We start from the raw sequence: 25,276 nt of genomic DNA on the forward strand, positions 1-25,276 counted from the left end.
AGCTCGTCGTGAGTTTCAATTAAGAGCTAAAGTCGTAACGCTTGGTTGAGTTTTCGCTCGCTTATGCTGTCGTTTCATTAATGCATCCACGTGGTAGTAATTTTAGCATCTCCGTTGCTGCTTTACCTTATACTTCATCCTTGGGTTAATCTCCGTTGTCTCTCATTTCCCAGAGCCTAAACTCTGCAGTATAGTCCTAGGGATTATTCTATGTGTGGTGATAATGATAATAAAAATAATATCAACTAGCAACCTTACAGTCACTATGTGACTGCCGTGACTTGTGAAATATAAATAAATAAAATTTTGCTTTATTAAATAATTACTTTTGTTAAATTGCGCTGTACTTTCTTAAATATTGAAGTTTTTAAAGATACAAACTCATTCCGATGTTACACTCATCAAGAGCTTTCATTTGAGTACCCACATGCATTTTTATATATTTTTCATATATACATATATATAATATATATAAATATATGAAAAATTGATGTGGGTACTCAAATGAAAGGTCTCGATGAGTGTAACATCGGGATGAGCTTATATCTTTAAAAATGTCAATAGTTCACGAGATACAAGGTCATTTCTTAATTATGTATCTCAAGATAGAGCATTTTCAAATGCAGCCGAAATTCTTATTATAATAAATTGACTTTTGGTGAGAATGATGTGAAATCTTGAAAAGGCACAAAATTTTGCTTATTCTCTTAATAGTATAAATAATAATAATAATAATAATAATAATAATAATAATAATAATAATAATAATAGTTTGATCAAAGAAACGTTACTGCTGACGCCGATGTTGGCAGCACCACATTATATACCTTATTATATTCCTAGATGATGATAGTGATTATGAGGATCATCCCTCTGGTAGTAATGGGTCTGACCCATCGATCGATCTAGTTAGAATTTCACCGTGTCGGCGTTTAAGAGAGTGTGGTTTTACGTTTGAATAGTTGGGGCACCCACTCACATACTCACACACTGATACTCATATTCTGGCGTCCACTTTGCATTCATTCACGTACCCATGCACTCGATTGACGCCAAAGAACCCAGCACGAATGATGGAAGCTGATGGTGTGATGTGATATATATAAATTTATACATATATGATGAATACTCAAATTTATATGATTGCACGGCTTTTGCTTCGATATTACCACTCGTTATTTCTCACAATGGCTCATTCACTTTTCCCAAATACACAGTTATGAATAAGGCCCTCAATCAACCTTTTTTAATCGCGAGTCAAGTTGCTCATTTCGCGGCCGATTTTATACTTGAAACTAAAATGAATAAGGTATTATTAATATTATTATTTAATAATTTTTTAACAATAAGTGTATTGTATTATTATTTATTATAAAATTAAATATAATATTTAATAATATATGCACAAATATAAACATATATTATAATAATTTTATAATTCATTACGTTGTTATATTTATATTTAATTAATATTATTAATTATTGTTAGCGATAAACTTAATAAATTTTTTTTTATAATTACAATGGTTTGCCTATAATTATTAATAAAAACAAATTCAATTTTTTTTTTGTTCATTGCTTTAAATTATATAATTAAATGTAATTGTTATATTTGGTCTTATTCAAATTAGCAAATAAAATTTTGTGTTTGTAAATACAATATTTGCAGGTAATATTAATATAACTAATAAATAATTATAAATTTTTCATTGTCATGGTTGTACCGTTGCAAACTTAATAGGTATCTTAATTAGTATACTAATTGTAAAAACTATCCGTTGGATTGGTTTGTTGAAAATTTACAGTGTTTTTAATTATTTTATTTATTATCAAGTGATAACTATTTTTTTTTTTAGTTTTTGGATAGGACTATCTTTACTGGCTACTGGAGGTTTTTAATGATTAACGAGTAAACTTGCAGACTTTTTTATTGTTATTCACGATCGGTGATCTAGTAAATAACAATTAACTTATATATATATTGTCTATTACAAATACAATAATATTTTTACAGTACAAAATAAAAATGGCCATGAAAAGTTGTTTAATTGATGAATTTATTTTTTATTTATGAAAATTATTGCAACAAAAAAAAACATACTTTTCATGGCAAAGCTTATTAAAAATTTTTCTCAGTAATTTTAAGTAAAAATAATAAAATGAATGCCTGTAAAAGTGAGTAAATTTAAAATATTAATAAAAGCCGTATTATTAAAAACCACTAGACAAATGGAGATATGTTGTAATAATAATTTTTATAAACACTCACTGCCAAAAGATAAACTAATTACAATATAAATTGGTGACTGAGACTCCGTTCTAGCAGTATTTAATCTTTGTTTTCTCTTTTATCATTTTCTAGAAAAAACTATCCACTTTATTAATCTTAATTCTGATCTCGGTATTGTATAGTAATCTCATTAAGATTCTTGTCCAATCGTTTCGCCACAAAAGTCACGTAGAGGATGCTGAAGATCCCGAGGGGATGACCAGTTCACTGATCAGCTAAATCTTTTAATATCTTCCTACATCGTCGTCTGGCGGCTGGTTTTCTAACGTACACGGCCTCAGGAATTCTTGGCCTCTCTCGTGCAGCCATTTATTCGCAACTATTTATTTAATAAAATATTTAATATTTATTTATAACAAAACGATAAAAATTTTATTAACTGTACACACACACACACACACACACACACACACACACACACACACACACACACACACACACACACACACACACACACACACACACACACACACACATATATATATATATATATATATATATATATATATATATATATATATATATATATATATATATATATATATATATATATATATATATATATATATATATATATATATATATATATATATAATATAAATATTTACCCCATTTAGAGCCTGTTAAAACTGGACAAGCAGCATGTCGCGTTTTGTAATCTCCTTCTCCATTAGGTTTTAAATTATACCAAAATGCAGCGCTGCCCTTTTTTGGCCACAAAGATATATTTATTGCGGTGAATACTGTACCACCTCCTTGTTCAACATCGCTCATCTGTGAATAATTAAAAAAATTCATTAATAATAAATCAAATAATATTAAACTATCTCAAACTTGTATAATACATCAAAATACACTTCAATAAAAAAAAAAAAAAAAAAAAAAAATATTAAAAATTTTTTATAACTGTGAAATAAAAATAGGACTATTGTTCTTTTATTTTTTTTACAGGTCTTGCTGTTAATTGTAAAATTATTCAAGTTAAAAAAAAAATTCTACTTTTCATTATCCATAAAAATTTTTTTTACGCCAATTATAGTTTTAGCAAACTTCAGTGAAATATAAAAAAAATTTTTCCGTCACAAATTGACATATTTTTAGAATAAAAATAAAATAAAAATCTACGATCCATTTTATTGTAAATTCAATTTTTTTATGTATTCTTGTTTCATTTTATATGTATTTTATTACGAAAATTCAGTGTTGAAATATGTGCATATTATTATTATTATGTAGTTGATGGAAAAAATAAAATTTTAATGAGTAATAAAAAAAATATAAAATTAAAGCTCCTGAGAGTAAGAAACAATAATGTTTTTTTTATTTAAAAAAAAAAAAAAAAAAAAAAATGAACGAATTGTTTAAAAATTTAAACAATAACAATAAAGATAACAAAAACTTACGTAGTATAAAACAGTAGCGATGCGATTACCAGTTCCAAGGCTCTTAAATGCATTAGTTTCTTCTCTCTGAAATCAAGATACGGGCAATTAAATCGATAAATTTGAGAAACGAGCTATTTCCAGACTCGATAATTGTATAAAATTGCTTACCCTTGCAAAGTCAAAGTGCGGCTCGTAATGCCCTCCAATACCGTAATTGACCACCTGCAACTCCTCCGCAGTCTCGACAGTCATATTGGTCATATGTTCTACTCTCTGGCTCACAGCTTGTACGTATTTGTGCTCGTACTCTTGGAGCCATGCACTCTTGCTGATTCGGTAGTTGGCTATTTCCAGTTCACCAGTCTTGTAATTTTGCACGGTAGCACGTTTAAACTGTAATCACAACATTTAGGTAAATGCCTCCTCGATACACGGTGTAATATAATCGATAAACAACCTCCTACAAGTACACACATGCTCGATATTCAACAATAAGCATAAACATAAAAATAACAGTTAAAGTTTAATTTAATAAAGCAAAACAAATAAAAATAAAAAATATAGTATTTCATTTAATATATCACGTAAGATAACAATAATAAAAGTAACAGTTTTAGTTCTATATATGTGGAGAAATAGAATACCCACCCTAGGCTGCGCTAATCTTTTTATCGTGTCAATTTCAGCGTCGCTTATTACATCGTGATATATAACGATACGTGGATCGAGATAAGCTTCTTCCTCCTTGAACGGCGCGATCTTTAGAAATGGAATTCCACGATCGACATAACGACACTTTAAGTCTTTTTGGATTTGAGGTGACATTGGAACTTCGCCGCGACAAAGCATTTCGTAACGCTCACGTTCTGTCATTTCCTCTATTGGTTTTACTTTCTTTTCAGCGACTGTAAATTGCTGTAATAAAATTATTTTATATTAATAAGTTGTATAATATTGAGTGACAATTTTCATTAATAGTTTATTGAAACTGGTGAAAAACTTAAGAGAAAAAAAATTATTTTAAAAGTTAGATCACCTTAAATTTAGCAGAAAAAATTTTGATAATTTTTTAGATGTAGCTCTTCATTATTTTTTAGGCATAGAAAATCGAAAAAAAAAATTTTTTTTATCTTGTTTTTCTAAATCATTAATTAAAAGTTAAAAAATTTCAATTCTTTTTTGCAATTAAATAATAAAAGAAATATATTTTAAATCGACATAAAATTATAAATTTTCTTCAAAAATTCAACAAATAGAAACAAATTGAATTTTTTATGGTCAAAAAAAGGTAAAGTTTCATATCTAAAAAACTACTAAGTTTCCTAACGAAGATATGTTAAAAAAATACTTTTTTAGATTCAAGATTTCGTTTTTCAAATCAAACAAATTTTTCTACCAGTGTATACTTGATATCAAATAAAATACTTACTTGGCTAGCAAGAGTAAGATCATTTTTTCCGTCTTCACCGCGCTTCCTCTTGCCCTGGCTCTTTTGTATCTCCTCCTGATAGTACGCCCGGTTGCCCAAGGCTCTTTGATGGCTAGGTACAAGTTCAAGTAGCTCATTTGTCATACTCAAGGCACGCGCAACGTTACCTGTAAACCAATAAACCATTTATTTACTGAGCGGTAAGCAAACTCGCGCGAACTGTAAACGGCGTCTACATTTGACTTGGGATCGATCAACAAATAAATTGAGTTACAACTGGGCTATTTATTCCCAGCAGCGGCGTCTCGTGAATACCAAATACCTTCCCACGAGTAATATGTGTCTCCTGGCTCCTAGCTTCTATTTCTATTTCTTCTTTCCCAAAGAGACTCTGCCCAACTTTTTTATTCATCGGAACATCTACATTCCGATTTAATATTTCCACTTGGGTCTATTTTTATTTAAATTTTATTATCCGTCTTCTTCACCGAGTTCCACATGCAGAGTTTTACGTCTACTGTACTGTCTGTAGTTTGTATTACTGTGTACCATTCCACTGCATCGCAACCGATAAATATTTAATGCCCGAAACTTGCCAAAGTAAAACACCGAGCATTAAAGTTACAGCACAATAAATAAATACTGAAAAGTAAAGCGTACATATAGATTAAAAATTAATCGACCTATTTATAATGCATTTTAGTAAGCAATTCCGTCTCACTCCAAGAACTTATTTTATACACGATCGTGGAGTAGCGCTGTTATGTTTAAATTTCTACCCTTTGCACAAAAACTCCTGATATTTTTTTTTTAAACAATTCTCTGGGGAAATGGGTTGCTCAGAAAATAAAAAGCTGCTCCAATTCTACAACTATTTTCTTATTTCAAAATTTCTCAACAATTTTTCTGGTACATTAGACTGGTTTAAAAATAAAGACTTTTATTTTTCAAAATCCCATAATAATTTTAGAAAATTTTTAAATTTATAAAAAATGTCTAAAGAACGTTTTTTGATCAAATTAATATAAGTGAAATTATTTAGAAGCTCGAGAAAATTTTCAAAAAATATTTGAAACAAAATTTTATAATGAAGTGGATAGATTCGCTAAAAAGTTAAAAAAACTCCAAAATTAAACTTTGACATTAAATAACTTTTAAAGAAGTAAACTTATCAAAAAATTACTAAAGACCTATTTGTATATCAATAAACGATAAAAAAAATTATTTTTTTAAAGGAAAAAAAAAAATTAATTTTTTTAATCTGTCTAATGTAAATGAATTTTTGACAAAAAAAAAAATAAATTATTTCTCACAACAAAAAAATGTGAATCCAATTCCATGTCTTGTCATCCCTTCTGTCACAGTCGCGTCTATTTTATTGCTTAAAAAAAAGAAGTTATTAGCGATATCAAAAAGAGATAGATACCTTGCATATAAGTTGAGAAGGCAAGATACTCAAGTATATCTGGCTTGTTTGATGTAGTTCTATTTTGTTCATCCTGCAGCCGGTTCATGGCCTCCTGCATCCACAACACAGTGTGATAATAGTCGCCATTATTGTATGACTGGCGTCCAAGCTCGAAGCAGTCGCCGGCTGGAAAAGCAAAGAGATAAACCCATTATATTGCCGCTCTATCAAATGCTACGCATTCATTGTTATACAGAGAGGTGTATCGGGGGTGAGAGTGAAGATGAGGGTGGAATGACATTTAGGTGAATGCATTCTATACTACATTCTACATTCTACTACATACGAATTAACAATCGCGACTGCATGAGTTATTATTATAGTTATAAATAATATCTACTCTACTCTTCTATACCTACCTCGCTTTACATCAAGCTTCTATTTCTTTTATCAGAGATAGACGTACGCGTAGATATATCACATGATATATCTATCACATTTTCCATCATTCGCTACAACTATTTTGTGCTGTTCTCTTTTTATTTATATTATGAATTCCAACCTTGATACAAAACACACAAGAAATTTACTCTATTTGTAAAAAGTCGGTTTGTTTGTTAATTAACGTTTGGATTATTCATACCGTTGAACTTGTAATAAATAAAATTAAAGCCAGATGAAAGGAAGAGGAGAAGTTACACCCACTTCCACTTTCCCTTCTTTTTTTTAATTTTGTTTTTTGAGTACATATTTGATTAGATTGTATTTATTTAGGCTGAATGTGTAAATATATTTAAAAATTTTCATAGCAATAATAATAATAATAATAATAATAATTAAAATGAAGATGAGGTTTTGCTTTATTGAATTAACAAATAGAAGAGAATGAAAAATAAAAGTAAAATGCTGGAAGGCAATCGAGTAGTTAGAATTGTGTTGTGGTCGGCGTTCAAGGGGTTTGCTTCTGAGAGAGAATTTCGGGTTAGACGCGGTCACTGGGGAGCCCAGATTGCCTGGAGGCCGTTAAGCACGGTTCGTAGTAGTGAATGCTTGACGGTGGACGAGCAACTGCTCTCGGCGGAGAATATATACTGAACACCGAACATTGAACACCGTGGAGGCAGTTATTGCTCAAGAGTAATAGCTAGCTTTATGGAACTGTGATACCAAGAGAAAGCCCGGGAACACCAACGACCTGTGGTTAGGAATTCATCCGTAGCTTTTCTCACTCTCTTGGTGCTTTGTATCCGTGACGTTTTGATGCTATTGAACTTCTAGTTACTGCCTGTTAACTGGCTAGTTGTGTCGCTAATAACTATTGAATTGGTACTTGTTACGGTTAAATATTTTGGAGAAATTTTTGTTCTTTTCAAAATTAATATTAAAATAAAACGTTGGAATTTTATGTAAGTTAATAATAAAATAATAAGATTTTATTAAAATTTAAAATATTGGTTTGTTTTTTCGTTTTCATAATAAAAACAAATGTTAATATTATTTCGTCAAAAAATTAATTAATTCAAATGGTTTGCGAGAATAAATCCTTTCTATTTTTGGAAATAATTTTTTTTTCTCAGTGCGCTCCATTAAAATTTAACGATTGTTGTTATAAAAAAATTATAAATTAATAATATCGGTTGTTAAATTTAAAAGAATAACTTATAAAAGTAATTTAAACTTTTTATTTAACAGGAAAATTCTGATTGATTATTTTCGTCAGACCTATATGTAGATGTAGAAGGTGGTTGCAAATAAATAGAGATTGAAAAGTATTTAAATACATTTGGATTGTTGAGTAAATATTGAGTAATAATAATAGTGTCTGATAGTTTAATAGGATGTTATTTGCCAAGCTGTTACTCTAGAGTGGCAACTCCGTCTATTTACATTGATACCAGTAAAGCGATGATTGACAATGATACACGTCTATGTCTGGTTACAGATGAAATATAAAATATAAATGTTTATTTAGATGCACACGGGTTATGTGTCAGTAAACAGACTTTTGAGTGTTTGACAATGTCTTTGGGATATCGTGTTGATAAAATCGATGTACACGTTTGTAATATGCAGTATGTACGTACGTATGTTGATAGATAGGCAAAGTGGTTGGACTAACTAGTAAACAGGTATGTATGGGTATTACGGAGCAAGTACATGGTAAAGGAGAGAAGAGAAGAGAAGAGAAGAGGATAGTATGGAAAGTGTAGAGTGTAGAGTAAAGAGGTTTATGGGTTTTGTGTATAAAGTTGTTGAGTTAAGTGGATTGTCGATGTCGAAAGAGCAATGGATTAATGTAATGGCAAATATCGAGTAATTCTGGAGTAACAGGGGTATGGAGTAGATTTAGTTGTAGTAGTTGAGTACAACCAGCGGGTGACATCGTAATCGGGATTCGGGGCTTGGGATACTGACCACTTAAGCCGGTGCTGTACTGGACACCGTTGAGGACACCCCTGGCGACCTGGGATGTATCGAGCTTGTACGTGTCCTGCAGTCTCATGAGGGCCACCGCAGCGCCGTTTAGATCCTCGTCCGTCGGAAATTTCAGGTCGCTACGGGAGATTGTGATGTTTGCTACAAATGCCTTCCCCACGTCCTCTGTTATCAGTTCCTCTACGCGCTTCCAATCCGTCGTCAATCGCTTTACGAGTAGGTAAGCGTTTATTGGATTCGAAAGGTACTGTTGGATGTTACGTGATGCCTCTTCGTGCTCGCGAGAGTAATTTTCCACGTTTCTGTAAATTTTTTTAATTAGAACTTTTGTTTTTTTATTCATATTTTTAAAATATTTATGTTAAAAATTATTTGATTAATTATTTTTAAATAATTCAATGATTCGATATTTTTTTTATTTCGACTAAAAATTGAATTGAAAAATATCTAAATTTACTATAAAAAAAGTATTTTTTAAATAAGTAATTTTGATAGTTACACGGTAAAAAAAAATCAACTTGATTGCAAGAAACAGCTTTTTTTAATTTCATCATCCATCATTACATAACACCATCCAATTATTTTTTATTTAAAATAAAATTATCCCAATTATAGTCACAAATATGAGAGTCTAATACAATTACTATTATTAATAGAAAAATAATGATGAAATAAATTAAAAAAATGGTGATAATTATTACAAAATGAGTTTAGATGTGAGTAATCGTTTTTCGATATTTAAATCGCATGATGACTATGCCAGGTATCGATTTATTAATTATCGAAAATAAAATTAGTGGGGTATATTATTGAAAATAAGATTAAAAATAAAAATAACCCTAAAAAATATGTTATTGTTTTAACCTGAAAGGATTTAGATCATCGAGGTGTGACGTTATAACAACGAGTCTCGAGACTGGATGCAAACGAAATTGAGATGAGATTGAGTGGAGTATAAAAGAGGGAAAGAAAATTGGATTTCGATGCTTGAAAGCTATGACGACCTCGGATTTTAGTTCACGTATACAAAATAAAGAACCAGATTGAATAAAAAAAAAAAATATAAAATAAACAATAAAAATAAAAGATTCCTAACGTAAGCGATCGTTCAAGCGAAATAACCAACTGCTTTTTTTATTATCTTACTTTTTTAGTTTTTACTCTCTACTTCTACTATTTTGTTATTATTTTCTGTTTTTGCTCTTTCTTTTTTTGTTTATTCTTCGCAGCCCGAGAGTTACTTTTGCTTTTGCAAGTGAATAAGCTCACCAGTGTCTGTCTGCCGACGATAACGAATTTCATTTCGCAAATATAGAAGCTCAGTAGTCTTCAGTCGACTAAAGACTATTCATTCTATTAAACATATATCTATGAATATTATACACAATCATATTGACATAATAATAATAATAATAATAATAATAATAATAATAATAATAATAATAATAATAATAATAATAATAATAATAATAATAATAATAATAATAATAATAATAATAATAATAATAATAATAATAATAATAATAATAATAATAATAATAATAATAATAATAATAATAATAATAATAAGGGTTCATATTTGCCTGCCAAGATGGTGTCATTAACACTCTTGAGTACCGTAGCAAGGTGCTCCAGGTGCAGCTTCCGGACACGTCCTGTAGGAGGTGTAGACAACATCCGGAGACGCTTATGCACCTTTTGTCGGCATGTCCAGTGCTGGCGAGAGGTGCATATATCCAGCGTCACAATGCTGCCCTGAGAGTACTGTACTACTATCTTCGTCATTGCTACGGTATTGACGTGACACCAGTGCTGCCTTATTTGCCAGGAGATATTCCCCAGGTTGTTGAGAATGACAGTTACAAAATTTATTGGAACATGCCATTTGCAACAACCCGGCGGATAGATCACAACAAACCTGATATTGTGCTCTTCGACAAGGCCACTCATGACATTTATGTCATTGAGTTCTCGGCCCCGGCTGAATACAACATCTCAGCCAAAGAAGAGCACAAAAGACAAATATATCAGGATCTCCTGTTTGAAATTGGTAAACTTTACCCAGGTTACCGTGTCAAGCTTGTCGTCCTGATTGTTGGCGTCCTAGGAGGGATGAAGCAGTCTTTTGTATCCTCACTTGCCAAAGTTCCAGCTTGCTCATCAAAAGCTGAGTTCTTGGCAGTTAGGATGCAGAAGGCTGTTTTACTTGGTTCTCTCCGTCTCTTAAGGGAAATGACTTTGGCCTGCTGTGATCACTAACCGCCTTGTTGTGCGGAGTGGTCCAGCAGTAACGGACGGAGCTCAGGCTGGGCCCTCGGAGAATCGGACTCCGGGGATAACCCCCCTGAGCATTTAATAACAAAATAATAATAATAATAATAATAATAATAATAATAATAATAATAATAATAATAATAATAATAATAATAATAATAATAATAATAATAATAATAATAATAATAATAATAAAGGGGTAGTTAAATTACTTGTAACTGTTGGAAACAAAAGACTTGAGAGAATATTGACACAATATTCTTACATTAATTACACAACGGTAGATCTTTTATTTCTTCTGTAAAGCATTCTCAATGCACAGCAGCTAGATAGTAACTTTTATAATACATAAAAGAGCGTAAATAGTCCTCTTATTTCATTTGTATTCGGAGAAGTAGTGGAGATTCGCCGAATTAAATAACAGAAAGAGATAGAAAAAGGTTTAATAAAATAAGAAAAGTTGACGCGAACAAGATAGCGGAGTTAACCAACCGGAAGGAAGACAGATAATGAGTTTAATTTGACTTTATATTCAACAAACTTATAATTAAGATTATACTTTTATTACAGGCAATCATGCTAAATAAATACCCATTTTTAATTTTTTACACATTTATCCGGCAATCTCTGATAGTAAATACTCAACCTATAACAAATAAGTTTTATCGTAAAAAAGTTTTCAAGTACGAATTTATGAGCTATTTTTTTTTTTCAAAAATATAATATCACTGAGTTGATTTGATCATCTATACAAATATATTTAAGCAGTTGAATGAACTAGCTTCAATTTATTATTTCAGAAATTTTTTTTTAGGGTTTTATTTGATATAATACTTAAATCAAATACATAAAAAAATTATTTGTTGTACGTTGTTATTAGTAAAGTATTCTGATTTGCTGTCAAACTTCTAACAAGCTAAATTTTAAGTGTCAGAAGTACATATTCAGGAAAAAATAATAGAAAAATTTATACTTCTAGTTGAGTCAATTTTATTATTAAAGTATTCTATTCACAGTTGTTGTTATTTTTCTTTATTATAATTTTTTTTATTTGCCATTTGATCATTTGGTATTAACAAAAAGAAAATATCTTTTTATCTATAGATATTGTTTTAAAAATAAGTTCAAAAAAAATTTGTTCAATTTCTGTATGAATAATTTTTTTTTATAAAAATGTATTTGTTATAAAAATTCTAAAAAAAATATTACTATACAACTATTTTTTAAGATCTACTTTTGTAACAGACAATAAAAAATTTTACCCTTTGTTTCAATTAATATTAAAGTTTTTCATATTATTTTAAAATTTGTAAATCTATCATTGTATATTTAGGTATAAATAAAAACGAATGAAAAATTTAAAAATAATTATATCAAATGAAAAAAATTTTTAGAAAAGGAAGATGAAGAAAAGAAGCTGATTGAATAGGACGTGACATTTGATAAGGTATATTTTGGCTGGCAATATTACTCCCAAGTACAGGAGTGTGCTAACAAGCAATGAAACACCATATAGTCATGAAATCCCTATCAGTTCTGCGCTCTCAGTTATCTGTTATCAGTAACTAGTCCTGGCGTAGCAGTAGCAAGTAGCAAGAAGTAAAAAGCACCAAGACATTCAACACCATCAGAGCCATGAGTAAAGGAATAGAACAGTAGAACTGAACAGCAGGAGGTATCCTTGGAACGATGATTATATAGGTAGCGGGTAGCGATCATGATAATATCCGATTTCGGTCTGCACGTTCTCTCTGTGAGGTAACAAGATACGAGCGACTGAATGAATGGAACTAACCAATGAGATACACTTTGATTACAAACGCAGTCACTGTAAGGAAAGGTGCTGGTGGTTTCACTGTTCCCTTTTGTTCGGTACCTCTTATCATAACTAGGATCAAGCTAACTTACTAGGACGGGACGGGAGAGCTCGACACCCCGCAATGTCGATTTGATTTGAATATCTCTGATAAGAATTAGCTACTCAGAGCTTATTATCTCAACCGAATAAGCTATTTTCATTTATAATTAATGGAACAGTATTATATATATTTTGGAAGTTGTAATGAGGCTTTAATAAGAGAAGTGTATTGTATTCTGTATTAATTTCCATCAACCGGTATTGCTTCTCGTTGATTACATTTTCCAGAAACTCTGCTACCATCGAATTTATTCTCCGTCTCAATTTATAGCATAAAATCGATTTTAATGTCAGAGTTTCATTTTATATTCATGCTGAATTTACATCAGCAATGATAATAATTACAAAAATAGTTATATAAAAATTATACGACTGTTTTAACGTAATATTTGTGAAAAGTAACTGTTAATTTATATTAGTTTACTTTTGTCAATCAAGATTAATACGTTGGTGGCAATTATAATATAAAAATAAACTCTTCCACAGTCGCCGGAAAAGTAATATCCGCTGATAATAATAATAATAATGATTTTTTGTAGTGGTGAACGGTGCACCCGGAAATGAAAATTCTAGTTGAGAACTAGAAAGATTTCAAAAGTTAAGAAACTTGACAACTTAATTAAAAAAGAAAAAGAATTTACATATAGGGATCAAAACTCTTGTAATAATAATAATTTATATGAAAATGTCATAATTTTTTATTTGATCCTCATCGAGGTATTATATATTCATGGTGTGTTCAGAAGTTATCTGTGTGATAATTGTATTCAAGAACTCCTTTCGGTGAATTCACTCTAGCTTTAATTAGATTTATTCTATTCGGCAAAGTTCGATACAGGCGGATAGTACTTCAATTTCGCTTAACTTCGATATTCGGATAAAGTTCGTATGGATATTCAATATTCTAACTCAAAAATAATTCGATTAAGTGTACATTTTTGTTTTTTTAATTTTGATACTGAATCTAATCTTCAGGATTTTTTTTTTAAATGAAAGTATTTGAAAAATTAATTATTCATGTAAAAATTCAAAAAACTAGGAATGCAATGTTTAAATAATAAATTAAATAAAATAAAAAAAAAAAATAGTTCTTACAATTTTTGAGATTTTTATAGAAAACCAATTACAATAAAAAAAATATTGAAAAATTGGCAATTATAATTTTTTTTTAATTTCTGCATGAGGAATTTTTTGCATTATAATTCAATTTAAAAAATATAGATGTCATTAAAAAAATTCCGCAAGCAGAAAAAAAAAAAAATTAAAAAAATTTTTTTTTATTTATTATTTATTGAAAAATTATCACAAACTAAATTGTAATTTATGAATTTTAATTAAAAAAATATATATATGGTATTGTTGTAATTTAAAAAAATTTATTAACTCAACAACAAATTTAAATTTCCCGCAAAACGAAAAAAGTAAAAAGTTTCTACTGTATCTATCACCGAAAATCCATAATCCATCCAGTACAAAAGATGTCAGCACCGAGATCACTGCGGTAGGTATCGGAGCATGCGCAGATCTAAGGAGAGTGATGTTTCTCCGCGCCGACGCCCCGCGATGTGGTCGCGGCAAAATAATATCCCATCGGCGCAGCAGCCGCGAACAACACATGATATAGTGGATGGTAACTCCTGCATTAATATTAGTAATTAAAAGTGGAAGTAACCATAAAAAAGCGATGTAAACATTAAAATCAGTTGTTAAATAAAAAGTTCGACCGAAAACTAACTTGAGTGAGTGAGTGTGTTACTAATAGAAAAGTAATTAAGTTATAAAACGTTTCAGGAGACACGAACTTGGGATTGCTGGGAGTAGTGTTGTAGAATAGAAGGCAGGCAACAATGGCCGACGTTCGGCTGGGCGACGACAACTTGGAGTCAGAGTCCGCTGTTGACGCTCTCGAATACACCCATTACCAATCTGGAGAATTTTCACGGCGAGTTCACCGGGACTGGATAAAATCCCGGGATCCGCAGTCCATAATAACAGACAACGACCCAGCCAGCATCTCCATTGGCGTCAATACTGACTTAAGTTTGCGTATCGGCACCCAGAAGTCTAGCTGTGCATGGACATGGCACTTCGAGATCAGAACAATGGGCCGCCAGCTGAGAAACCTATCACTCTCGCTGGAGGCGCACCGCGACAACTTCAGCATAAAAACCGTCCAGCGTGACGGAAAAAATATCGGGTACTGCGACGGTGGCCAGGAGTGGTATGACCCGGTGACCAGAGACTCGCGTCGAGATTTAATCGGTGAAACAGTTATTTCGTACCTCGTGACCATCATCTTCGAGGCCGGCGAGCACGGGACCTTCCGCCAGAACGTCCTCTTCGGGTTCGAGGGCTACCCTGTGGTCAGACGGAAAATTTGCGCGGACTTTGTGCCATTCAACGACCTGACGCGTCTCGACGAGGCAACCCGGTACTTTTTGAACCAAACGGCCCATGTCTGGTCCCTGAAGAACACCACCGGGGACTTTCATCCGTTCGAGTCGCCTTTCGTACCCGGAAAGGATACCTGGGAGAAAAATCTCAGCAAAGCGTACCCTTATCTCGGTGAACTGTTTATGCTGTCGCACGCAACGTTGACAGAAAACTGTCTTACGAGAAAAAATTACCGCGGGAGGATGCACGAGCTTATTGCTGTCGAGGAGTTGGCCAGACATGAACAAGTTGCTAGGTACAATTCTATTGTTTCCTTTCATCTCGCTTCTTGTTATGTTTTGTCTTCACACACTGATGGTTCTACAACTGCTAAATACGCGCCTCTTGGAGAATTGTTTGCTCAGGTTTGTTTAAACTTTATTATTATATTGATAAAAATGACTTTCATTTAAAAAAAAAATTATTTTGATCAATAAAAATTATTTGGAGTTAAATTTTTTTCTTAAATCAAAACAGTGAGAATTTTTTTTTTTTTTTTTTTTATTATTTTTTTGAAAATTAAATTAGAAATTATAAGAGTGGATATTTGTTTATTTTTTAAATAGCTCTCTCTAGGTCGTGGAATATCAGAAGACATGAAAAGCGGTCGCTTATTATTAAGAGGCTGCAACAATATCCTGATTAAAATGTACAACCCGGACGATAATTCAGAAATATCATCAGAAATATTCGAAGCCCATGTCGAGGATAAATGCAATTACATGATTTACGCGCGACTGTCAAAACACTGCGTGGAAAGATTGAATCTCAAGCCGGACACTGAAGTCAAGATGCACGTGCAATTTGTCTTGAGCCGGATGCCATTTTGCGAGTGGCATCGGGCTGTCGACTGTCTGCCGGACGAGAGACTGGTCTTTCCGGACCCCAATTTCCAGCTGACGATGCGGTTACCGCCGATTCCTGAGTCAAATGAGGACTGGTATGATTTGCTGGACAACCGGCTGAATGACAAACAGCGCGAGGCACTCACGCTGATGATTGCTCCGAATCACATCTACCTGCCGCCAATTCTCCTCCTGGGACCCTACGGAACCGGAAAGACTTTTACGATTGCTCAGGCGTTGCTTATTATTTTGCATCAGAATCCTTTGAACAAAGTCCTGCTGTGCACGCAAAGCAACAGTGCCGCTGATCTTTATGTCAAGGAGTTCTTCGATGAGTGGTACATAAGATCGAAAAAAGAAAGGCTTAAACCTATGAGGATTTACTACAAGAGACGCTTGAGAAATACGGTATGCTATTTAATTTACATTTTATATACATTTAAGATTTAAGCGACTGAAATTTTTTATCTCGTTACAAAGAAAAGCTTAAAAATTGAAATATTTAGATAGGATTCATGAATAAATTTTAAGTACGAGTTTTACAGCTAAACTTTCTTTTTTTTCGCGATTTACTAAACTTTTGTAATCACAATTTAAAGTTTATTTATATACAAATTTTTTAATAAAAAAAAAAAAAAAACTCAATTATTTAATGAATAATTTATCTAATATTCAATGATTTAATTTTCAGGTCCACGCGACAGTGAGAAAGTACTGTCTGACAGACCCGAACGGTTACTTCTGCGACCCGACAAAGCAGGACATCGAGAACTGTGGACTGATCGTCACAACTCTAGCAACATCCAGCTGTCTGATTGCATTGGATTACGAGCCAACGCATATTGTTATTGACGAAGCCGCACAAGCATTAGAGTGCGAGGCAATAACGCCTTTGGCGCTGGTCGGAGCCCGAACGCGTTTAATTTTGTCCGGAGATCAGATGCAACTAGCACCCGAGGTATACAGTGATCTGTCAAAGGAACGAGGATTGGGGATGAGCTTGCTAGAAAGACTGCATAATCTATATCCACCTCGGCACCCCTGCCGTATCAACCTGTGTCAGAATTATCGCTCCCACGCAGCTATTGTGCAATTGACCTCTAATTTGTTCTATGGGAATGAAATTGAATCGAGTGGCCCGCTGCTACCTGAGGCGCCTAATTTCAAGCCGCTTATTTTTTACGCCGTCGCGGGAACTGAAATTCAGGTACTGTATTTAATAATAATAATTATTATTATTTACTACATCGATCTTTAGTTCTTATCTCGTTGCTCTCGTTAAATATTTTTTATCTCAATTCATCTTTGAATATATGAGCCATGAATTAATGAATGATTTAAATATCTAGCTAGCTACTAGCTAGCGAGCTATGAATGCCAAAACGTATTTTATTATTTCATGTTTATGAAATGATGCATTACACTTTAATGTATTCCATATATTACACTTTTTTACGTCAACAACACCATTAAATTTAATATTTAACTTTTTACTCGATTAATTATTAAAACCATATCATGATAATTTTATTTATTTATTTACTTAATGGTTTTTTTTTTTTTTTTTTTTTAAATTCTTTCAGGGAGAATTCTCGACGGGTTTCTACAACGACGAAGAGGCAGTAGAACTAGCGAAGCAGATTGCATTTCTCAAGTCCCGATGGCCGGTCGAAGAATGGGGTCCATTTTCCGAGGACTCGATCGGAGTACTGGCCCACTACTCCGAGCAAGTAGCAAGAATACGAAACGAGTTGCGTAAGCGTAAATTATTTTCAGTGTCAGTCGAGCGAGTGCTTAATGTCCAGGGTAAACAGTTCACCGCGGTGTTTATAAGTACGGTGCGAACGCGCAATTGTTGTCGATACTCAGCGGAGAACAGTGTGAGTGATTATGGATTTTTGACCAATCCTAGATTGTTAAATACCGCGATAACTCGCGCCAAGGCGCTAGTAGCGGTCGTCGGTGACCCCGTGGCGTTGCTAACTACCGGGCCGTGTCGTTCTCTGTGGGGTAAATACTTTCAAAAGGCTAAAGTCTGGGGAATTCCTTATCTACAACTCAAAGAACACATGATGCACAGCCTAGCGCCCCCGGTACCGCTTGGCGCACCTCTTAATCCACTTGCGCGTGAGTTTGTACCGCGAAAAGTGTAAGTAGTTATAATTTAAGTTTATATCAACGGATATATCTCATTTTAATTAATTTTATTTTATAAGTATATTTTGAGATTTTCTTTTTTATAGGCTAGAATCTAATTGATTATTTTTTAATTACCAAGTATAAATAAATTATACCGGATTATTATTATATAAATAAAATATATTATATATTATTACCAAAATATATATATTATATATGTATTATTATTGTACAATGTAAGATTTAATAAGAATATATTGAATATGCCGATTATGATAATAAACAAATAATTATAATTACAACAACAATAATGACTATCAAGTTGGCCAATAGATTTATAAAGCATGGTTAATATTGTAATAATGCATCTGTATAATTTTTATAAGTGAATAAATATAGTAAATATAATAATAAAAAAATTTAAAACAAAAATACTAAAATTGATAAGATTAATGATAAATATATAATACTATAAATTTAATTAATTACCATTAAAAGTTTTATTATATATTTATCATTATCAGAATCTGGTTTTTTTTTATTTTAACTACCTGCTTGTAACCAATAGTTAAATAAAAAACTTCATTTAAAACCGAGTACAGATAACTACGGTAAAAGCTCTTGAAAAGATGTACAAGCTTTGGCTAATCCCTATGCCGGGGTGTTAAGCCTGAAAAAAAGTAAGCTCGTGAAATTTAACAATTTTCAATTTTAAAGAAAAAAGCAACTTTTGAAACGCGGATACGAGCAAAGCGTTCAATATGCGGACGGGCGAGTTAACCAATGCGGTCTACCATCAAAACTGGGCTGTCTGTGTGGTGGTCGGTGCTCTTTTCTCAGGCGTTCTTTATAAACCCACACACGTATCTATTTTTTTTATTTTACCAGTACAGTACGGTTTCCAATAACGCTCAGTATAGTATTTGTGCAAGTACTAACGTAGAATAGAAGAGGCGATGAGTAGCTCTTTTTGTGTCTAAAATTACACTCAGTCCATAAAAATTCTCGATTATTCTCCTTTATGCAGTAGTGGGTAGGTTGGTTTTATGTCTAAAAATGTGTTACGTCAATGGCGATGCGACGGAAAGAGAGGATATTTAAATATATATATATATATTAAAAATATATTGCGCATAGGGTCGTAATTGTCTGTCGGTGGATGAATGCCCGGTTTACTCTCTGTGACGCGAATGCAGCTGGTTTAATTGTATATCGATGGAAATATGTATATATGTGTACATATTATATATATATATATATATATATATATATATATATATATATATATATATATATATATATATATATATATATATATATATATATATATATATATATATATATATATATATATATATATAGTTATATATTTAGGGAAAGGAGTGATGGATAGATGAATAGATAGATAGTTACGTCCCTATTGCGTCACTAACAGATAAGCTGTTGGTGTTTCTGGTGGACATTGGTCGGATGACATTGTATGTTAGTGCAGCTAGCAGAGTAGACTGCACCCGATGGATCCAATGGCATCCTGTAGTGACCATCACTGCATCCACAAAGATACGCTGGTTGAGCTCAACAAAAGCAAATACGCTAACCAATAATCCTGGCTTCCATTATCCGGTTCCAAGCTTTATACTTTATTTTTTATTTCTATACTCTATATCTATTCCTATTCTGTCTCGGTATATTTATATAGGTACATAGGTATAGAGATGGTGACTGTAGTATTTCACTGTGGATTATCGATAAATTACTAATCTCTACTGTACTACCATAGCATAACCGATCTAGCTACTGTCCACGTTACTAATTAGTCATCTGTTTATCCGCATTGTCAGAGACACACGCATGCGGTAATTGACGCTCGACTACTAATTCCCGTTCGTTGTTCGTTGTGTCATTATCTTTCATTATTTCACATCATCGGCGCCTGGGATACGAAAGATTATCTGTGATTTTCTGACTACCATTCGTCAATGTTATTGTTCGCTGTTTACGTAAAAATTAAGCCGGAAATAATGACGGTAGAAATAGTCGAGTAATAAGTTATTAAAAATATACATACGTTGAGGTGGGTTCAAAAAGGCGAAAAAAAAATTTTTTTTTCAAATAATCTTGGAATTACGTCAGAGAATATCAAAATGAAGATTATGTCGAAGTTTGAGCCCTTATTTTTTAACTAAAAATATTTTTAAGCTTCGTCTTACAAGCAACTTACCAATTGGCGCGATATATATTTTTTATTAGTAGATAGACGTTCTTAAAAATAAATGAATTTTCGTTTAAATAAAAATCATTTCGTTAAAAATGCAAGAAAATCTGCCAATTAGGCTACGGTCAACTTTAACCTCGAATAATTTTTAAAAAATACATTTTTCCAAAAAATCATAAGAGCCCTTCTTTGCGGAGCGTTCACTTTTATATAAAAAATTTTTATGGCGCTATAGTTGATATCTTGCTTGTGAGGCAAGATATAAAATTCAAAAGTTTAAAAATATTTTTTCTCATCTTATTTGAATAGAAAATTTCTATATCAAGGATCCTAATTTTCACAGGATTTTTTATATTTTATTTTTCAATGAAATTTTAAGTTCGTTAAAAAAATTTTTTTTTTCACTTCTCTTATATCGGAGTTTTAAAGTTTATTTTACCTAAAATTTAGATCCCAGAGTCAAATGTTTTTTCAAGCTTTTTTTTAAAGTTTATTTATTTTATTTCTCGCGAAGAGATATAGATAAATAGAGAAGTGAGCGTAAAGTAAAGCGGCGAAGAAGATGTAACCACATGTGTAGTAGGAATGAAAGTTGTGAAAAATGAGTTCTCGAGTCTGCATACGCTTAGAATGCAAATGTACTCTACATCTCTTGTGGTTCTAAACACACAACTGTCAAGGTATGCTGGCGAGAAAGATGACAAAGAAGAAGTTGAAGTAAAAGAAGAAGAAGAAGAAGAAGAAGAAGTCTGAAAAGTAAAAAGAAAAATAAATGATGAAGAGAATATGATGGCAATGGTATGAGTAAAGTGATGTGTAATAGAATTCAAAGCAAGCGAGAATAATAAAATAAGGAGAGAAAAAGATAAAGATAAAGTAGAACACTACAGTAGGTTGCGAAAGTAAGACGGTGGATAGTGAATCTTGTGATCAAACTTTACACACTCTACGTAGAAACTTGGAGAAATTATGTCCTGATGGGCTGAAGCGCATGGGTCGCCGATAAATCGCAGCCCAGCAAATGCCTTAAGATAGTTTCCAAACGAATATCAGAGTCTGCTACACCAGAAGGTAGCTAAGAGAAGTATGTATTAAGTTAGATTTCTGGGGGCGTAAGAGAGAAGAAGAACAAGTCGTGGTATAGGTGTTCCATACTTACATTACATTACGAATAAAAAGTAAAATCTCTTGTAGCCTGTATAAGGAGCGCCTATACATTCTCGATCCTGACTCGTCAGTGGTTTATGGTGTCACAGTCAACGATTCCTCTGGCACTGCTGCTTACACTCCGACAACATAAATTGAACGGCGCGAAATTACCAATAAATTTTATTGTATCCAATTGACTTAGCTCCTATGCTAATAAAACTTTTGACGACTTATGTAATAAGAGTCTCTGATTTTCTATATTCTTAAACTCATTTTATCATTATTATTCAAGAATAAAACAGTCCCTTCTATTCCTTAGTCTCGAATAACTCTCGAAGGACTACCAGCCAGTAGAGTGAGCTGTGAAGTAAAGGGAGTTTGTGAATTTAACGGAAGAATCGTGAACCGGAAAGGAAATATGTCTTGAATAAAACTGATGTCAATGCAGAATTGATCAGGTAGACCAGAGGGGAATTATCGTAGTTTTGAAAGTGATTTAAAGACGAGGGTAACGAGTAAAGTATAAAACGAGGATGAGGAACTGAGTGAAAGTTTAAATTATAACATTCCAAACTGTATTTTCGATAATTTCTTCTCTTTCTGGTAGATTCGATATTTGAGCATGTCCGCTCCACGTCTTTACCCTTTTCAACGTGTCCTATCAACACTCAGGGAATTGAACGAATATGAGGAATGTAAGCAATCGAGGACCCCAGAACACCCATGATTATGCATTAAATGTCGTTTCGAGCTGGTACACTAGCACAACCCAATGAGAACTTCCGAATCGGATTCATCGACTACCACAACCATTTTGGTATTATTATTGTATAAGACTGTCCACCTGATTTCGCCGATCGCCGGACCCTATTCAGCAACTTTCAATGCTCAAGTAGAGCTGCTATTACTGCTGATGCTCCAATTGCTATTGGTATTAGTGCTAGAACTAGTATTAGAACAGGCTATGTTGGGACACAAAGTAGTGTGGAAACAGCCAAAGCTTTGATGGTTTTGGTGCTACTCCCCGGAGAGGTGGAGAGAGAATATTGCTTAACGATCGAATCAATAGACCGACGTGTAACGAAGAAACTTTTCCTGTCTTTCATTCAATACCTCTCAGCTGTGCGGTTTTTCAATCTCACTCTCGCCCACATCCAGACCTCCTGAATTATATATGTTTCTATACTATGTATACATACTTAGCTACGATAGAGAAACTTTTCTATTTGAAAGGGCTTTCGTGGTGACGGCTGTTCAATCAATCAACATATGCATTTAGATTTTAGCCGAATATCATTCCTGCGTTATTGTTGATTTATCATTTTCAGATTAGTCATTAATGATTAATGATTAGAGAAGTAATTAATTACTGGAAAGCTCTGGGCATAAAGGGGTGAGTAGCTCATTTCGGACGAGTGAAATTGAATTGACTCATTATTTTTGTGGGGTATGATGTTTTCGAATTGGTATTTTGGTTATTACTCTGTGGAATGATTCATCATTATCGAATGTTAAATGTTAAAAGCCCAAATTTAGAAAGAACAGTTGAAAAATTACTGTTTTAATTATAATTTATAGAAAATGAATACTTTGTGGAAAAAAGTAGAAAATGTAGTTTGAAAATTGAAATTTTACAAACTTTGTTATTTCCTTATAAATATTCTTGTCAATATCTCATGTATTGAAAATAAATTTTCTATCAATTTATAGTGCCTTTTTTTTTTTTTTTTTTTTTTATAGAAGACAATTTTGACAAAATCTGAGAAATGTCAATTTATATATGTTTGAAATGACAGCCGAGTAAATTATGACAAGATAATAACTTGACTAAATTAAAAAAAAAAAATATTGAAATTTTGCATAATTAAAACTTTGAATTTAAAACATGTGATAGTACTAATTAATAAAAAACTACGAAAAGCCTATCGCGGCTTCAGCTCAAAAGATACCCTAGGCAAAAAATCATATTCAATTATTAAAATTACCTTCTCAATATAGCGAGTCGCTGTTCCTGAACTTTTATGTATCCATGGAGAGTGTCAATGAGCACGGACTCAGTTTCCAGGAGTTCTTCCATATCAGCAAGTGCAGTGTAAAGTTCGCCATTTCCGATGGAAACGAAAGATACCAGGACTAGTGTCACCACTGTCACAAGTACCGGAAATGGCGACATTTTCGGGCTCTCCTTGTCTTATCTATTTTATAAATTGTTTGAGTTCTGAAAACACACAATAGATATCTTCAATTAGACTTTTATTCACCAGTTAATACGCGCTATTGTTAAGCTTAATTACTAGACATTGTTTCTCACAAGCATGAGTAATTAATTAATTTTACAATAAATAGGGTGTGAAGAGCACAAAGGCTGTAACCAACGGGCGTGTTGTAGCCAAAATTGATTATTAATTTACAAGCTTTGATTATGAAAAGTCATCAAAAAAGTTTTGATAAATTTTGTTAATAACTTCTGAATTAAGTGAGTTTCTTCTATGATATCAGTATATGTCACGGCTGGTGTTGTTGCTTGGCTATGTACTCTACTCCTCTATCTTTCCATCCCAATTCTCGACTATAACTGTCCTTGTATAATTTACGTGTACTTCCTTCCGTGAATCCCGGCCTAAAGTTTAACATGACGAGGCGCGTGTACCAGCGAGAGCCAAGTCTCGAGTCCGCTGATGCAGGAGTAAAGTACCAACAACCAAGAACTGGAATAGGGAAATAAGAAGGAAAGAAGCAGTGTGTGAGATGAGTGAAAAAGAGCAAGAGGAAAAGGAACCCCTTGCTCTTACTTGCTAACCAAAGTTTCTGTTAAGAAGTATAAGAACAAGAGCCAAACCAAGAGTGGCTAAAATGTTGCGAGGAACATCCTGTACAAGACTGAAGCTGAGGACAGAGGAAAGAGGAACGCACCGCCCTTGTTATCAAAGAGCTAAAGAAGTGCTTGTAGAAAGAAGGAGCGGGAACCGGTAGCTACAGAAGAAAGAGTGGAAGTGAAGAATGTTAAAAGGGGTGGACGCTAAAAGTTCTTAAGCCGTTTCTTTTAAAGGGAACTGCTTAGTTGCAAATTAAGAAAAAATCCCGTAATCGTGTTTGGAAAGTCGAGGCGCCACTGCTGAATTTACACCTGGCAGACTGGACCGTGGATGAAACTCATCATGGACTGAGTCAAGGGTGAGTATATACCTAGTACAGTATACAGCGGATGATTCCACATTCTCATCCTCAGTGTAAGTGGAGAAGAAGTGTACCGAGAGACTGGTGCCCGAGGCACTGCAGATGGAAACTTTTGGTGGGATTAAAGTCCTCATCCACATCCACGGCCGGACGATGACCCGAGTGAACCAACTAATTA

At 32.8% G+C, this 25,276-nt stretch overlaps 2 protein-coding genes across 4 annotated transcripts in view; one reads left to right on the forward strand and one right to left on the reverse strand.

The window, feature by feature from the left end:
- Positions 1-2,125: 2,125 nt before the first annotated feature.
- Positions 2,126-25,276, reverse strand: part of Ph4alphaefb (prolyl 4-hydroxylase subunit alpha-1) — a 103,449-nt gene continuing 80,298 nt past the window's right edge. For all 3 annotated transcript variants that reach the window (XM_074247550.1, XM_074247548.1, XM_074247549.1), the window contains 9 exons: positions 23,907-24,139; positions 8,928-9,250; positions 6,531-6,698; positions 5,105-5,271; positions 4,324-4,590; positions 3,844-4,068; positions 3,694-3,759; positions 2,899-3,064; positions 2,126-2,609 (listed from right to left, as the gene is read on the reverse strand). In XM_074247550.1, the coding sequence (XP_074103651.1) occupies positions 2,515-2,609; positions 2,899-3,064; positions 3,694-3,759; positions 3,844-4,068; positions 4,324-4,590; positions 5,105-5,271; positions 6,531-6,698; positions 8,928-9,250; positions 23,907-24,094 (1,665 nt within the window). In that variant the 5' untranslated portion in view covers positions 24,095-24,139 and the 3' untranslated portion in view covers positions 2,126-2,514. The remainder of the gene's footprint in view (positions 2,610-2,898; positions 3,065-3,693; positions 3,760-3,843; positions 4,069-4,323; positions 4,591-5,104; positions 5,272-6,530; positions 6,699-8,927; positions 9,251-23,906; positions 24,140-25,276) is intronic.
- On the forward strand, positions 14,719-18,960 carry LOC141530453 (putative helicase with zinc finger domain). The gene is made up of 4 exons (XM_074247547.1): positions 14,719-15,938; positions 16,140-16,826; positions 17,110-17,625; positions 18,002-18,960. Exons 1-4 carry the CDS (start codon positions 14,988-14,990, stop codon positions 18,569-18,571), a joined length of 2,724 nt encoding a protein of 907 aa, XP_074103648.1. The 5' UTR covers positions 14,719-14,987; the 3' UTR covers positions 18,572-18,960.

The sequence above is a fragment of the Cotesia typhae genome, unplaced genomic scaffold (assembly GCF_013202065.1).
Source record: "Cotesia typhae breed Kobodo isofemale line unplaced genomic scaffold, CoteBio_Ctyphae contig_5, whole genome shotgun sequence".
Lineage (NCBI taxonomy): Eukaryota > Metazoa > Arthropoda > Insecta > Hymenoptera > Braconidae > Cotesia > Cotesia typhae.

What these genes read in the sequence shown, in the direction of transcription:
- LOC141530453 (XM_074247547.1), top strand. Translation starts at nt 14,988, where the DNA reads ATGGCCGACGTTCGGCTGGGCGACGACAACTTGGAGTCAGAGTCCGCT. An exon ending in TTGGAGAATTGTTTGCTCAG is followed by an intron (nt 15,939 to 16,139) that starts GTTTGTTTAAAC and finishes TTTTTTAAATAG; the next exon opens with CTCTCTCTAGGTCGTGGAAT. An exon ending in TCGCGGGAACTGAAATTCAG is followed by an intron (nt 17,626 to 18,001) that starts GTACTGTATTTA and finishes AAATTCTTTCAG; the next exon opens with GGAGAATTCTCGACGGGTTT.